At 44.3% G+C, this 17,542-nt stretch overlaps 1 protein-coding gene across 1 annotated transcript in view; it reads left to right on the forward strand.

The window, feature by feature from the left end:
• Positions 1–17,542, forward strand: part of Clnk (cytokine dependent hematopoietic cell linker) — a 169,977-nt gene that overhangs the window by 103,304 nt on the left and 49,131 nt on the right. The window contains exons 8-10 of the mRNA XM_032916441.1: positions 10,799–10,824; positions 11,201–11,220; positions 12,772–12,885. Coding sequence (XP_032772332.1) covers positions 10,799–10,824; positions 11,201–11,220; positions 12,772–12,885 — 160 coding nt within the window. The remainder of the gene's footprint in view (positions 1–10,798; positions 10,825–11,200; positions 11,221–12,771; positions 12,886–17,542) is intronic.

Raw genomic sequence — 17,542 nt, forward strand, 5'->3', positions numbered from 1 at the left:
AGTTGTTCAGTTTCAATGCATTCGTAGGTTTTCTGTTGTGTTTGTTGTTGTTAAAGTACAGCTTTAATCCATGATACTCTGATAACACACAAGGGGTTATTCCAATTTTCTTGTATCTGTTGAGGCTAGTGTATTGTCAGTTTTGGAGAAGGTTCCATAAGGTACTGAGAGGAAGGTATGTCCTCTTGTGTTTAGGTGAAACATTCTGTAAATATCTGTTAGATCTATTTGATTCATGACCTCTGATAGTTTCATTATTTCTTGTCTTGTTACTATTTCAGTGACCTGTCCATTGGTGAGAGTGGGTGTTGAAGTCTCCCACTAATTAATATGTGGGTTCAATGTGTGATTTAAGCTTTAGTAATGTTTCTTTTACCGGAAAGAACAACCCTTACATCTGGTGTATGGATATTCAGAATTAAGACAGCATTGTTTGATGAGTGTGAAGTATCCTTCCCCATCTCCTTTGATTAATTTTGGTTGAAAGCCCATTTTATTAAATATTAGAATTGCTACTCTTTCTTGCTTTTGGGGTCCATTTGCCTGAAAAACCTTTTTCCAAAGCTTCACTCTGAGCTGTCTGTCTTTGTTTCAGAGGTATGTTCCTTGTGTGCAGTAAAATGCTGGATCCTGTTTCAGCAGCCATTCCATTAACATATGTCTTTCTATTAGGAAATTGAGTCCATTAATGCTGAGAGATATTAATGATGAATGATTGTTAATTCCTGTTATTTTGATATTGGCTATAGTTGTGTGTGTGTGTGTGTGTGTGTGTGTGTGTGTGTGTGTGTGTGTGTGTGTGTGTCTTCCTTTGGTTTGCTGCTGTGGGGTTACTTATATACTGTGTTTTCTTGGATGTAGTTAGTCTTCCTGCACTGGAGTTTTCCCTCTACTATCTTTTGTAGGGCTGGAATTGTAGGTAGATATTGTTTACATTTTATTTTGTTAGGGAACATCTTGTTTTCTCCATCTTTGCTGATTGAAAGTTTTGTTAGGTATACTAGTCTGTGCTGATCTGTAGTCTCTTAGAATCTATAAGACATCTTCCCAGGACCTTCTTGCTTTTAGAGTCTCTGTTGAGAAGTTGAGTGTAATTTTGATAGTTCTTCCTTTATATGTTACTTGGCCTTTTTATCTTGCAACTTTTAATATTCTTTCTTTGTTCTGTACACTTAATGTTTTTATGTGGCAGGAAGATTTTCTTTTCTGGTCCAATCTATGTAGTTTTCTATTATCTTGTATGTGTATAGACATATCTTTCTTTAGGGAAATTTTCTTCTATGATTTTGTTGAAAATATTTTATAGGCCTTAGAGCCGGGAATTTTATCCTTTTTTTTATTCCTATTATTCTTAGGTTTGGTTTTTTTTTTTTTTTTTTTTTTTTTCTTCATGGTGTCCCAGATTTCTTGGATGTTTTGTGTCAGGAACTTTTTAGATTTAGCACTTTCTTTGACTGATATACTGATTTATTCAGTTGTATCTTTTGTGTCTGAGATACTGTCTTCCATTTCTTGTATCCGGTTGGTGGTGCTTATGTCTATAGTTACTGTTCTCTTTCCTAGGTTTTCCATCTCCAGTATTCCCTCCATTTGTATGTTCTTTTTTTTTTTTTTTTTCTTTTTCCATTTTCAGGCATTGAACAGTTTTCTTCATTTCCTTCACATGTTTGATTGTTATTTTCCTGTATTTCTTTAAGGTGTTATTCATTTCCTCCTTGAAGAACTCTCTCATCTTTGTAGGATTGGATTTAAGGTCATCTTCTTGTGCTTTAGCTGTGGTAGGCTATCTCAGACTTGCTGTAGTGTGATAGCTGGGCTCTGATGGTGCCTTATTCCCCTGGCTTTTGTTGATTGTGTTCTTATGCTGGCCTTTAGTCATCTAGATGTCCCTAGATATTGACTGAATATTTCTAGCAGGACTCCTCGAGGAGGCAGGCAGTGCTGTAAGCCAGATGATGGGGGTCAGGGAACAGCCTCAGCTCACCTCAGCCATCTTGCCCTAGGTGGACTTAGCAAGCAGGGGACTTGTGGAAGAAGGCTCTAATCTGGATATTTCTGGGACCCTGTAAGCCTCCTCGGGAAGGCTGGCAGTGCTGTGGGCCAGAAGATGGAAGTCAGGGGACAGCTCTCAGCTCATTGTCCTTTCTCTCTCTACCCCCTCCTCCTCCCCCTTCCCCTCCCTCTCCCTCTCTCTTCTTTGTGCTTGTGGTTCAAGATGTAAGCTCTCAGCTTGCAGCTCCAGCTACAACGTGTCTGTCACTTTCCCACCATAACGGACTATTACCTGCCTGGAAACTAAGTCCAAATAAGCACTTCCTTCTACACGTTGTCTTAGTCATGGTGTTTTATCACTGCAATAGAAAAATGACTAAGATACACAGCTACAAAAATCTAACTGCTTTTGAAACTGATCCCTGAGTGTCATGTGAGGGCGTCATGGGGATGGTAACTCAGGGAGAGCAAGGCTCACTAAGGTCAGGGGAGGTTTATGGAAAGGCTCTTCCACGACAGTTGCTGCCTGACTGTGGTCCTTCCCCACACTCCTAGAGCTGATGGTTCTCCAGCATCACCCTGGGAGCTTGGGTACACAAACAGAAAGGAGGAGATGACCACAGCAGCCCTGCTTTAGGATCAGGCACCTGGAGGGGATGATTTGTGTTCATTATAAAATTCTGTATTTTTGAGGCAAACACATATTCTCACAAAATGTCACAGGAAGAAGAAACACCACCTATTGATTCAAAATAGGGGGATTTCATGGTGACATTTTTTTAATCAGGTTGAGCAGTTACAGTTTTATGTAAATATATGTCTCCTGTCATTTTTTTTTTTTTTTGCTATTATTATCTGGAGAGCATCAAATTTCAAGACCTCGTCTTCCCTGGAGGTGGAGGGTTTTATTTTGTTTTGCTTCGTTTTGTTTTGTTTTCATTCCTAGAAATGGGCAAAAGTTTTATTTGGAGATGAAAGTTGTTACAGTGTGTGAAATGAACCACTAGCAATTCACCGCAGAGCCAGAGGTCACCTTCTCTTTTGCAAAGAAAACCATAACTTTAAACATGGCTTAGCTTCCTGAGAGAGCTGAAGCCGAGAGCACAGGCAGCTCAAATGTGCATCTCCGCTCCTGGGATGCAAACCAAGCTAAAACCCTAAACCAATTTCCGTGAAGTGACTTGCATACTCTCTTCAAGAATCACTTTATAAAGAAATACAATAAACCATCCCAGAAAATGAATTATGTTTAGGTGACTGAACAAGTGAATTCAGAAATACAAGCACAGCTGTTTGAGAGCAGCAAACCGGATTCCACACAGTGCCCTTCAGAGGGGTCCTGAGAATTTGCTTTTAAAGGGACTTGGATGCTGAAACGATCAGTGGCCACTTTAACATTAATCTGATTCAAGGCTCTAGTGGCCCAAGCTGTGCAAGGAGGGCTCTACTTCCAAACTTGCTTTATGCCAGGGTCCTGAGTGCCAGGGACATACGAGACCACAGAATTCTGTGGTATGTTGAGCTCTGTGCTAGGAGTTAAGGCAACTAAGAAAATCATACTGGTTCCTGCTGGTGAAAGCCTTGTGTCTCCCAGGAGAGTCTTAGGAGTAAGGGACAGGGAATTGAGATGAAGGATAATGACACCAGAAAAGGAAAAAATAGAATCCTTGATGGTTAGAAGCCACAGTGTGGCTGACTATATACTGGATTTGGAGACAGTTGGCCCTGGATTCAAATCCTGACTTTACTACTCCCAACACTAGAAGACCTAAAAGTATCTTGGGAACTGAAGCTGAATTTCTCACATTAACAACACTACATGACAGCATCTGCTTCAGAACAAACAACAAATGGAAACCCACATCACCATGGTGATGTGAATCCTCAGGGGCTGGTCTGCACTATTCCATCCTGGATCCCTGCCCCATGGTCCCTCTGCAGACTAAAACCATCGTCTATGTACCTAGTTTGTTTTTTAGCATGCAAGTAAAGCTATTGTGGACGAGTCAATTAAAAGTAAGCCAGAGGCCTCAGCCACAGAGAGCCTCCTAATTTATCACCTCTCCACAGCAAATATGTGACTCCATGCTGGGCACATGGTGGACATGTGTCAAACATTTACAAGATTCCTTGTATGACTAAGCTTATATTAACAGTGCTTAGATAAACATCACCACCCTGTCTGGTGACCACCCAGGGAGGAACTGTACCTCACAGTCTCATTAGGTGGGGACCAGCGCAGTATCTCTTCTCCGCCTTTTGGCTAAGATCAAGTGTAGTCGGGTTCCAGCAAAGGGGCAAGTCAAGCAGCTCTGGTTACTTCTGGCTCCGTCTCTATCTGTACTTCCAAATTCCGCTGCATCCTGTTTCTTCACTAGACCCTCCCATCTCAGCTGTGGGAGCAGAAGTCCATGCTCTCTAGCACTTTGTGAATCCACACTATCCCTTCCTAAACGTTTGCCCATCACTTTACCCTGCCCGCCCACTCATCTGCATCCAGACACACCTGAAGCAGCAGAAAACACCTCCCATCAGCTGAAAACACCTCCCACCAGCAGAAAACACCTCCCACCAGCAGAAAACACCTCCCACCAGCAGAAAACACCTCCCACCAGCAGAAAACACCTCCCACCAGCTGAAAACACCTCCCACCCAGAAAACACCTCCCACCAGCAGAAAACACCTCCCACCAGCAGAAAACACCTCCCACCAGCAGAAAACACCTCCCACCAGCTGAAAACACCTCCCACCAGCAGAAAACACCTCCCACCAGCTGAAAACACCTCCCACCAGCAGAAAACACCTCCCACCAGCAGAAAACACCTCCCACCAGCTGAAAACACCTCCCACCGGCTGAAAACACCTCCCACCAGCTGAAAACACCTCCCACCAGCAGAAAACACCTCCCACCAGCTGAAAACACCTCCCACCAGCAGAAAACACCTCCCACCAGAAAACACCTCCCACCAGCTGAAAACACCTCCCACCAGCAGAAAACACCTCCCACCAGCTGAAAACACCTCCCACCAGCAGAAAACACCTCCCACCAGCTGAAAACACCTCCCTCCAGGCCTGAGCTGGATTATTCCATCACACATCACTCACTGATCCTAACCTGAAAGCTGATGAAATGCTTGTTCCTACAAGTGGCACCTTCTGCTCTCATCAAAGGGATGTGAGAGCTGGTCGGTTCCCCAACATCCTTGGCTTTGCCTAGCATGATCCCTTTCCACTGTTTCCCAAAGGATGGCTTCAATAATTTATTACTGCAATTAATTTCTGAAGGTTTTGATGGACTTCAAGATGCTTCTCCAGCAGGGCTGCCAAATGGACATTTCTAGCCACTGGGTCTCTTCTCTGAACTCCTCCATAATTAATCAACAAGACACAAAATGCTAATGGTCCATTGTGTCATAAAAGTCTTAGACACGATAAATTTTGTGATTAAGGCCAAGTTTTATCTGACTTTCTTCCAAGTCCATTTGTGTAATTATAGAACATGACACAGTTGCTCTGTGTCTGGGAGTGTTTGCCTGTGCACACTTCAAGGTAACTAGTATTTTTTGAGCTGTGATTGTGCTCAGTACTCATTGCATGGAAGCGTATGTGAACACTAAATATTATTTTATTTAATCCTGAAACCCCAAGGAATTAGATTTGCTGATCCACCTTTTAACATTTTAGTCACCAAGTTTGTTCAGTAAGGGATGGGTTCACCCTCAACTTGAGTGGCTTCACAAGTCCCATGCGTGGCCACCCGGCTTGGTGTCTTCAATTAAGGGATCAGGTCTTGGCTCCTATGAGTCTGGTGTTCTCATCTTTTAAAAATCACAGATAAGGGTAGAAAAAGCTCAGAGAGGCCGAGTAATTCCTGTCGAGTTGCTCAGCTCCTTAATGGTAACAGCAAGACTCAATCACACGCTTTGGGAAACCCCAGCAGTCTGGTGTCTGAAGAAGAGAATCCAAGCACATATGCAAATAAGGCCATTCCATGTGTTACTGATGGAGAGATATATAACGTGTACTTTTAGAGTAACCATAAGAGATAAAAATACTCTTTTATCCCAATTTCATAGAGCCAAATGTGCTTGTTGGTTTGTTTCGATGTCTTAAGGGTCTTACTCTGCAGTCCAGCCGCTCCTGAACTCATTCTGCAACCCAGGCTGGCCTCCTTAAGATGCTCCTGCCTCGGGGTTGGGGATTTAGCTCAGTGGTTAGAGCGCTTGCCTAGGAAGCGCAAGGCCCTGGGTTCGGTCCCCAGCTCCGAAAAAAAGAACCAAAAAAAAAAAAAAAAAAAAGATCCTCCTGCCTCCACCTCCCAAGCGCTGGGTTTACAGGCATGAGCCACCACACCCAGCCCTGGTTTGACTTTACCAAGCTCTTGCATGGACAGATCAGTCACAGCTTCCAGGGTATATTGATGTGAAGCATTTCTTAGCTAAGCTAAACCGGAAGTTAGCTTTCAAATTCAGTCCTCGATGTATATTTCCTTGGGCACGCTCTTCAGAGTGTGACGCCTATGAGGGACACACAGCTCCAAGTGGAGAATGCTCGGCTAACACGTCCTCTAAAACTTTCTTAAGTACAGACAAACGCGCAAACAGGAAGTCCGCTGACTGTAGCATTTCCCATAGTGGACATAACTCCCAGAAGGCTAAGCTTCAAGTAGCAGAGTGCTGATGAGCACGGAGTTGGAAGAGACGTCATTTCATAGCAGAAGCAATAACCTCGGTGGAACATAGAGTAGCACAGTCGCAGGAAGCAATGCGTTGCTGTTCGGAATCTGTGCTTTGAGTGTACAAGTCTCTGACCTATTTTTAACAATGACTATGTTTAACGCTAACTTACCGAACCCGTGCCCATTTAACATCCAGGTGTTACGGTGTGCTACAAGCCACTCCTCACATCTGCACTCCTCAACAGACCTCTAAACCTCCCCCCTCCAGGAAGCTCAGCTTCAACCTCACATCACGCTATGCCACTAGAGTCATCAGAGTTTGGCACTAAAAGGGTCAAGCCCAGGTCCGGTTAGCTTCCACAGACATGCTCTCCCAATCACCTCCCCAGAAACAAGAGCCCTGGTTGGTGATGGGAGCACCAAACCCTGAAAATGGAAGGACCAGAGGGGCGGAGAATGCCAATTACAGCACTGGCCACCAGATGGCACACATGCCAGCCACCTCCTCATACGTGGAGGGGCAATTCCTCAAGGTAGGCCCTGTGGGTCCTCTGGCCTGAGTGATGAGAAACCCTTCCCAGTACTGAAGAACATCTTTGTCAGGAGAGTAGCCAAGCCTCCCCCCTCTAGCCTTCTATTGCACAGTAGACACCAAGTGTGCGTCAAAAGTTAACGCCTCAACGTTTTTAAAAAGTAGTAAATTTTTAATAATCAAACAACAAAATAATATATAAGGCAAAACAAAAACGATCGTATTGAAGTTGGACCAAACAAACCAACAGAAGAAAACTAGCTTCAGTAGAAGACACAAGAAACAGAGACCCATTCATTCACACACTCAGAAGTTCCATGAAAATACTAAACTGAAAGCTAAAATATATACTCAGGACTCGGTACAGACCCATGTGGGTCCTGTGTTTGCTGCTTCAGTCTCTGTGAGTTCTTATGAGCTTTGATGATTCGGAGGGCCTTGTTCTCCTGGTGTCCCCATCCCCTTTGACTCTTACACTTATAGATCAGTGTCTTATTCATCCAAGACCAGAGAGGCTTCCTCCTGCAGCAGATGGGAACAAATCCCGAGACCCACAGTCAGACCTTGCACATAGAAAGACATTGGAGCACACAGCTCTAAATGGGTTGTCTCCAAATCCTTCCTTTCAGACCTCAGGGAGCCCCATGGAAGAGGAGGCAGAAAAAGTGTAATAATAAACTTTTAAGAACAGGGAGCATACCTTGACATGCTCTAATTCATTTATCCCACATAATAATTCCAAGGCAGTAAGAAATCTCCCCGTGTTTGTGGCTGAGGATGCCCACCGATTCCTCAGTCCAGGAGTTTGTTGGATTGCTACTGTCTGAACCTATAATGAATAGCAGCACCAGGAGTCAGGCCAGGCTGGAGGTGTGGTTAGGTGGGTAGACTGTTGGCTTAGCACGACCTAAGGTCCTGAGTTTGATCTGTGCACTGCTAAAAAAAAAAAAATAATAATAATAACAATTTAAAAGGTCGATCTAAAAAAAAAAAAAGAATCCACTCTGAATGTTATTTTTTTTTTCATTATTGCAAATACCTGACCTGCTTTATTAAACAAGGTCCCCTAGTGGAAAATAAAAAACCTTGCTGGATTTTAGCCCAAGTGCCTCAAAAGTTGACAGCCATGTGATGAGTTACTTCACCTGCGTGATTCAGTTTGCTTACCCTTAAGGTCACCCCGACCAGTGGCCTTGTGAAATGTTGACGGCTAAACCGGTAGCATGGGGCAGGCCCTGCCATAGGTGTTTGCCAGCGTACATGTTTGCTGTGGCTGACAGGGTGTAGGGGTGCCCAGGACTTTGGCTTTTCTATGCCACACAGGGCAAAGAAATTTCGTTGTCTTGAACTGCACAGGAAATCCATGTCCAACCTGAGGTTCATGGCTGGTGAGTGCGTACATTGCATGACACTGCAGCATAGCAAGCTACTCTGTACCACAAGCAGCCCAAGGCCAGGCGCTGGACACCTGTAGTGTGTTGCTATTGTTGATAGAATTATTGCTCTTAACACTGTTATTAATTATTAATACTAAAATTTTAAGAGAGGGAGGAGAATACTAATCAATGCTAGAGAAAGCCCAACATTTTTTTTTACCTGATATTCTTTTTTTTTTATCTTTATTAACTTGAGTATTTCTTATTTACATTTCGGTTGTTAAAAGCCCAACATCTTAATAGAGACACAGAATATACACACGAGGCATCAGGAAGGTCTCCCAGCTTACCACAAAGCCCTCAGCAGCTTACTGGAGTGATGAATGATGCTTTAAGCACAAGCTCCCCATCTTGAGCAACAGTACAAGGCATGGGGCAGTGCCTGCTGTTGGCAAGAACTCAAGTTGGCATAGCTATCTGGGAAAACAGTATAGTATTTCCTCTAGAACTTAAAATTAGATCTTGCGGGATTGGGGATTTAGGTCAGTGGTAGAGCACTTGCCAAGCAAGTGCAAGGCCCTGGGTTCAGTCCCCAGCTCCGAAAAAAAGAAAAAAGAAAAAAAAAATTAGATCTTGCAAGCCAAGAATTCTCCTTGTAGTATCCATCAAAGGTATTGAAGTTAGGATCTTAGAAGAGCTGTCTCCACTCCATGTCCCTGAAGCATTGTGACAAGGCAAACCACAGAAGCAATTTGTCTCTCCTGCCTGGGTAAATGCAGTGCTGCACACGGTCACATAGATAAACCTGAAATTGCATAGCTCATGGTAGCAGGAAGTGCAAGGTGGTTTCCTAGAGCATGGATGAGGGATGGTGAGAGGGTGATGGTTGGGGGTCCTTAAGAGTCACACCACTCACAGTAATCTGCTTCTGTTTCTCTAGCTTGTGGGATGTTGAATTTCCCCACATCTTAAATGCTTTGTTTTTGCAGGGTGGGTGGCAAATGCAATAAGATCCCTACACTAAAGAGTTCAGCATCATGCCTGGCAACTGAACAGATCCCAGTAAATAGCATTAAGAATGCCATGGCTCAGGGGTTAAGAGCATTGGTTGCTCTTCCAGAGGTCCCGAGTTCAAGTCCTAGCAACCACATGAGGGCTCACAACCATCTGTAGTGGAATTTGGCGCCCTCTTCTGATGTGTTTGAAGATAGCTACAGTGGACTCATATACATAAAATAAATAATTCTTAAAAAAAAAAAAAAAAAAGAATGCCATATAGGCATGGTTTTCATAGAAGAATTTGTAATCTTTGAAAGGAAAAGTATTGACTCACAATCCCCAAGACCAAGTTCCCAGCACCAAGGACAATTATTTGGACAGAGGCCAGGAAATAAGAGACAAAGGCAGGGAAAAAAGAGGGTGAGAGAGAAATGGAAGGAAATGAGTCAGAGGGAGGAGGAGTATTTGTCACTGGGGAACAAAGGACCGCCTCTGAATAGAGAGGAAGTAGAGGTGCCAGACAGGAAAATGTCTTTTTATAAAAGGTAAAATGACAAACACCATTAGGATGATGGCTTAGTTAGGGTTTTACTGCTGTGAACAGACACCATGACCAAGGTGAGTCTTATAAAAGACAACATTTAATTGGGGCTGGCTAACAGGTTTTGAGGTTCAGTCCATTATCATCACGGCAGGAACATAGCAGCATCCAGGCAGGCCTGGTGCAGGAGTATCTGAGAGTTCTACATCTTCATCTGAAGGCTGCTAGTGGAAGACTGACTTCCAGACAGCTAGGGTGAGGGTCCTAAAGCCCACAACCACCATGACATGCTTATTCCAACAAGGCCACACCTCCACATAGTATGACTCCCTGGGCCAAGTATATTCAAACCATGACAGATGAGGTGTTTAATTTTAATTGGGCGTGTTAATCAGGTGACCCAAAGGGGGCTGTTGATGGCTGGACTTTAATCATCTGATAGCTGGACTTGGGAGTCAGCCTCAGGTGAAGTGGCCCCAAAAGGGAATGCATGTTGGTGGCTAGCTTTAGGAATGTAATCGAACAGGTTTGTAGCAAGGCAGAGGGAGGGGATGGTGAGAAGAGCAAGGGCTGACAGGGTCGTTTGCCACACTCAAGCTGGCTACAGTCCCTTCGAGAGGGTTCCATGACATTTTCCAGTTTTCCACGGGGCTCACTGGCTTCTCTGTCTTATGTTTTAGGATTCAAATACACAAAGGTGAACAAGGTAAGTGAAAAATATTCACGTATACTTGCTCCCCAAAGGCACAGACATAGAGACGCAGCGAGACACAGCTTAAATGTCACTTGAAAACTGTGTCCTGGGGAACTTCAATCATCATTTTTCATGTTCGGTGGTAAATCAAAACATTCTGGGGCTGGGGATTTGGCTCAGTGGTGGCCCAGTTTGGCCCTGGGCTCAGTCCTAGGTTCCAAAACAAAAGGAAAGGAAGAGGGGGAGGGGGAGGAGAAAGGTGAGGAGTAGAAAAAGGAAGAGAAGGAGGAAGAAGAAGAGGAGGGGGAGGAGGAGGGGGAGGAGGAGGAAGAGGAAGGCCCTACCCAGAAATAGTGAACTTAACTCCTAGTTCTGTTTCCTTTTGCAGACTCCTTTGCCGCCTCCTCGGTAAGACATTTAAAATCATATTTGTGGGACCAGAGCGATGGTTCGGGGAATAAGGGCACTAGCCACTCTTTCGGAGGAAGCAGGTTTGATCCTCAGGACCCACATGATAGCTCACGGCCACCTGTAAGCACAGTCCCAGGGCCTCTGACGCCTCCACCGACGCGGCACTCACGTGATGGCCAGACAGTCCACGGCCAAAGCTCTCGTACATATGAAATAAATTTTCATAAATTTAATCATTTCGTTTTGCTGTAAATTTAAATGATTTGTGCCCGCCCCTGCAAAAAGAGAAGCACAAGCGCTTGGCCTTGGAGGAGCTGGTCTGTAAACAACTTCCGGGAAGCTTTTATCCACTCACATTGTCAGACAGTCCTTCCATGGTCAGCAGAACTTCCTCCGTTCATCTTTCTTTCTTAGTACGATTGTTTAGAGCAAATAACTTCCATTTTTTTACACTTATTTATGGTCGGTGGTGTGCACCTGCCACACTGTGCACGCGAGGTCAGAGCAGAGCATTCGGGAGTTGATCCTCTCTTTCCACTAGATGGGTCCTGGGGATCAAACTCGGGTCTTCAGCCTTGACAGCGAGTGCTTTTCCCTGCTGAGCCATTTCACCAGCCCAAGACCAAACTGGTCGAGCATGTATCGGGCAGTTAATGCTAAACAATGTTGGTGAATGCCTAACAGCAACCTACAACCTTCTGATTACCATGAAGGAACCCATTTCTGTCTCTACACTGGCTGTTCCTTCTTCCCGGAATCTTCCTCCCTAGATATCAACACGGTATAATCTTCCTTTTTTTCCCCCAAAACCCAGACAGAGAATATCGTAGGTACTCATGAGATCAGGACAGACAGAACATCACTTCAGTCCCTTCTCTTCCCTTGCACGAGGGAGGGGGGAATCTTGAGCCAAGGACTATATCTTTTTTATTTCCTTTCAAAACACCAGCCTCCACCAAACTGCGTGTGGTATTTTGTGACTAAGTGCATGAATGGCCGGAGAACATAGATGAATGAGGTTTTTATTGACTTGCAAACATTTTCATGATTCCTAGGGGAGTTTTAGAAATTCAGATCATCCAGTGTGGAATAAGCAGGAGGACATAATTCTCTCTCCCCAGGCTTCCTAAGGACTAAATGGGCAGCATGTTGAAAAGCATACGGCACACCACAGTGTTGCACACACACCACAGTGTCGCACACACTAGTGTCACACACACTACAAAGAAAGCTGAGCATCAGAGCGCACTACTCTGGAAGAGTGAGGATGCTAAGGTTTATTAAAGATGCCCAGAGTGGGGTTGGGGATTTAGCTCAGTGGTAGAGCACTTGCCCAGCAAGCGCAAGGCCTTGGGTTGGTCCCCAGCTCGAAAAAAAAAAAAAAAAAAAAAAGATGCCCAGAGTGCTCCAGGCTGCAGAAAACAGCCTCCACACTTGAGCTTCAGACCCACAGCACGGGAGGGGAGGGGAAGGTCAGAGTGAACTCCTGTCTGAGAAAGGCTCAGCTGCAGACCAACTCAATCCTTATCCATGTGACTCTTCCTGCAGGCCTGCTATGACTCTCCCCAAAAAGTACCAACCCTTACCCCCAGCACCACCAGAGGAAAGCAATGAACACTCCCCTCCAAAACATACCTTTCCAGAAGCCCAGAGGGGGCCCAGGTGAGACACTGGTCGATACTGTGGTGATATGACCAGGAGGAGTGGTGGCTAGCAGGAGGAGCTGAGAGAAACCAAACAGGTCCCTCTCTGAATGCCCCACCACTGGGAGGCGGGAGTGGCAGGGCGGGGAACTATGCCTAGGGGGAGATAGACTTGAGTTCCTGTGTTTGACTCCTCACAGCTCCGAGCAGTAAAACAAGCCAAGGATAGAACTGCTCTCTTAAGACCTGAACTGGTCATCACGGGAAATATGTAACGCCAGGAGGAAGTTAGGAACTCAGTAAAAAAAAAAAAACAGAAGAAGGTTTAGAAAACTCCTGAATCAATCCAGGACATCCTTTCACCAGCTTCCGGACACACCTAGCATGAAATATAACCAAGCTTAAAGATCCTTCTGGGAAAAAAAAAAAAAAAAAAACCACTGCCGAAAAGATCTCCCAGCCAGCCCTTCACCAGCAAGAGAAGTGGGCCAGCTGACACTAATCATAAATGTGTCAGGAATGTTCATCCAAGAAAGTGAATGTCCAAAAGTCCCTTATTTTGGAAGAGAGGATAGATAGATAGATAGATAGATAGATAGATAGATAGATAGATAGATAGATAGATAGATAGATAGATAGGGCCTCTCCTTACTCAGGTCCAGGATGAGTGAGGATTTCTCATGGAGGGCTTATCAGCAGACTGAGAAAGCAGGGGCATGGCTAGGTAGAATGGTGCCTTGGAAATATTGAGATTTAAGTCATTTCGAGCATCTGTGGAAAGCCTTCTCATGTCTGGTTCTCACAGGAATCCTAAGTGACTATGATTCTCTGATTATTCCTTTTCTGGGACTGTCCTCTTATCTTTTTTTTTTCTTTATAGACCCATTCAAACTCCTCAGAGAAGCAGCCTCTCCACTTGTCCCCATGTGCCTTAGCCTAGCACAGGGGAAAGAACACAGATCTCGACTATAACTACAAAGTCCATGATAGACATTCTGCTTCTCATGACCTCATACTGTTTTGTATGAACTCAGGGAGGTAGAATCTGGCTGGGGAAGCAGGGTGCTGGAGGGCAGCCATTGAAGGTTGGGAGCTTGGGGAAGCTGTTCTCAACTATGGGTGACTTTGTCCTTGCTCTGGATGGGGACAGGCAGTGATATCTGGAGAAACTTGAAGTTGGGTCCAATTGGAGTAGAAACGGGGAGGCTGCATAGCATCTGGAAGTAGGCAGCAGAGCCCATCACAAAGGGAAATGGGGGTGCCTTAGGATGTCCAGAAACCTGCTGTGTAAGCCAGGGAGAAAGAAGGGAAAAGAAGGGTGCTGTTTGCCTCCCACCCAGGCAATATGAAAACCGGCCCCCATGAAGTGCTCAGCAGCACAGATGGAAACTAAAATTTATTCCGTGCTATGGCTGGGAGCCCTTTTCTGCCCTCGGCATCCCCTCTTTCTACCGTATCCCAAGATTCTAGCCAGCTTTTCTTCCACTCTAAAAGGGAAAGATTGAGCCATTTCAGTGTGTGCATTTCCTGGCACAGCGGCTGACATGGATAGAGGTAGATGTTGCCTAAGGGAGTAGGTTAGACAGTGTGGCAGCTTCCAAAGGCAACCATTCTATTAGTGACTTTTCTGTAGCTGTAATAAAACACCAAGACCAAAAGAGACTTTTTATCAACAGTTTCTTTTATTTTTTGATATTATAAAAATATTATATCACTACTCATTTACCCTTCTCTTCCTTCCTTCTTATGTACCCCTTTTTTTAAAAACTTTTTATTAGATATTTATTTTTTACTTACATTTCAAAGGTTATTCCCCTTCCTGATTTCCTGTCCACAAGCCCCCATTCCCTCCCCTCCCCCTCCCCAATATGGGTATTCTCCCTATACATCCCCCTTATTGCCCTCCCTCATATTCCCCTGCACTGGGGGGTCCAACCTTAGCAGGACCAAGGGCTTCCCCTTCCCCCTGATGCCCCAACAAGGCTATTCTCTGCTACATATGCAGTTGGAGCCCTGGGTCAGTCCATGTATAGTCTTTCGGTAGTGGTTTAGTCCCTGGAAGTCCTGGTTGGTTGGCATTGTTGTTTTTATGGGGTTGCAAGCTCCTTCAACTCTTTCAGTGCTTCCTCTAATTACCCTCAAGGGGATCCTATTCTCAGTTCGGTGGTTTGCTGCTAGCATTGACCTCTGTATTGGACATATTCTGGATGTGTCTCTCAGGAGAGATCTATATTCGGTCCCTTTCAGCATGCATTTTCTAGCTTCATCAATCTTATCTAGTTTTGGTGGCTGTATATATATGGGCCACATGTGGGTCAGGCTCTGAATGGCCATTCCTTGAGTCACTGCTCTAAACTTTGCTTCCATATCCCCTCCTATGGATATTTTCCCCCTTTTAATAAGGAATGGGAGCATCCGCATTTTGATCATCATTCTTCTTGAGCTTCCTGTGGTCTGTGGATTGTATCTTGGGTAATTCGAGCTTTTTGGCTAATATCCACTTATCAGTGAGTGCATACCAAGTGTGTATTTCTGTGATTGAGTTACGTCACTCAGGAGGATATTTTCTAGTTCATTGCATTTGCCTATGAATTTCATGAAGTCATTGGTTTTTTGGTTTTTTTTTTTTTTTCTGTTTTTTCTTTATTAACTTGAGTATTTCTTATTTACATTTCAATTGTTATTCCCCTTCCCGGTTTCTGGGCCAACATCCCCCAACCTCTCCCCCTCCCCTTCTATCTGGGTGTTCCCCTCCCAATCCTCCCCCCATTACCGCCCTCCCCGCAACAATCACATTCACTGGGGGTTCAGTCTTGCAGGACCAAGGGCTTCCCCTTCCACTGGTGATCTTACTAGGCTATTCATTGCTACCTATGAGGTTAGAGTCCAGGGTCAGTCCATGTATAGTCTTTGGGTAATGGCTTAGTCCCTGGAAGCTCTGGTTGGTTGGTATTGTTGTTCATATGGGGTCTCGAGCCCCTTCAAGCTCTTCCAGTTCTTTCTCTGATTCCTTCAACAGGGGTCCCATTCTCAGTTCAGTAGTTTGCTGCTGGCATTCACCTATGTATTTGCTGTATTCTGATTGTGTCTCTCAGGAGAGATCTACATCTGGTTCCTGTCAGCCTGCACTTCTTTGCTTCATCCATCTTGTCTAATTGGGTGACTGTATATGTATGGGCCACATGTGGGGCAGGCTCTGAATGGGTGGTCCTTCTGCATCTGTGTTAATCTTTGCCTCCCTATTCCCTGCCAAGGGTATTCTTGTTCCCCTTTTAAAGAAGGAGTGAAGCATTCATGTTTTGATCATCCGTCTTGAGTTTCATGTGTTCTGTGCATCTAGGGTAATTCAAGCATTTGGGCTAATATCCACTTATCAATGAGTGCATACCATGTGTGTTTTTCTGTGTTTGGGTTATCTCACTCAGGATGATATTTTCCAGTTCCCTCCATTTGCCTATGAATTTCATAAAGTCATTGTTTTTAGATAGCTGAGTAATATTCCATTGTGTAGATGTACCACATTTTCTGTATCCATTCCTCTGTTGAAGGGCATCTGGGTTCTTTCCAACTTCTGGCTATTATAAATAAGGCTGCTATGAACATAGTGGAGCATGTGTCTTTTTTATATGTTGGGGCATCTTTTGGGTATATGCCAAAGAGAGGTATAGCTGGGTCCTCAGGTAGTTCAATGTCCAATTTTCTGAGGAACCCCCAGACTGATTTCCAGAATGGTTGTACCAGTCTGCAATCCCACCAACAATGGAGGAGTGCTCCTCTTTCTCCACATCCTGGCCAGCATTTGCTGTCACCTGAGTTTTTGATCTTAACCATTTTCACTGGTGTGAGGTGAAATCTCAGGGTTGTTTTGATTTGCATTTCCCTTATGACTAAAGATGTTGAACATTTCTTTAGGTGTTTCTCAGCCATTTGGCATTCCTCAGCTGTGAATTCTTTATTTAGCTCTGAACCCCATTTTTTAATAGGGTTATTTGTCTCCCTGCGGTCTAACTTCTTGAGTTCTTTGTATATTTTGGATATAAGCCCTCTATCTGTTGTAGGATTGGTAAAGATCTTTTCCCAATCTGTTGGTTGCCGTTTTGTCCTAACCACAGTGTCCTTTGCCTTACAGAAACTTTGCGGTTTTATGAGCTCCCATTTGTTGATTCTTGATCTTAGAGCATAAGCCATTGGTGTTTTGTTCAGGAAATTTTCTCCAGTGCCCATGTGTTCGAGATGCTTCCCCACTCTTTCTTCTATTAGGTTGAGTGTATCTGGTTTGATGTGGAGGTCTTTGATCCACTTGGACTTAAGCTTTGTACAGGGTGATAAGCATGGATCGATCTGCATTCTTCTACATGTTGACCTCCAGTTGAACCAGCACCATTTGCTGAAAATGCTCTTTTTTCCATTGGATGGTTTTGGCTCCTTTGTCAAAAATCAAGTGACCATAGGTGTGTGGGTTCATTTCTGGGTCTTCAACTCTATTCCATTGGTCTATCTGTCTGTCTCTGTACCAATACCATGCAGTTTTTATCACTATTGCTCTGTAATACTGCTTGAGTTCAGGGATAGTGATTCCCCTGAAGTCCTTTTTTATTGTTGAGGATAGTTTTAGCTATCCTGGGTTTTTTTTGTTATTCCAGATGAATTTGCAAATTGTTCTGTCTAACTCTTTG

The sequence above is a fragment of the Rattus rattus genome, chromosome 11 (assembly GCF_011064425.1).
Source record: "Rattus rattus isolate New Zealand chromosome 11, Rrattus_CSIRO_v1, whole genome shotgun sequence".
Taxonomy (NCBI): domain Eukaryota; kingdom Metazoa; phylum Chordata; class Mammalia; order Rodentia; family Muridae; genus Rattus; species Rattus rattus.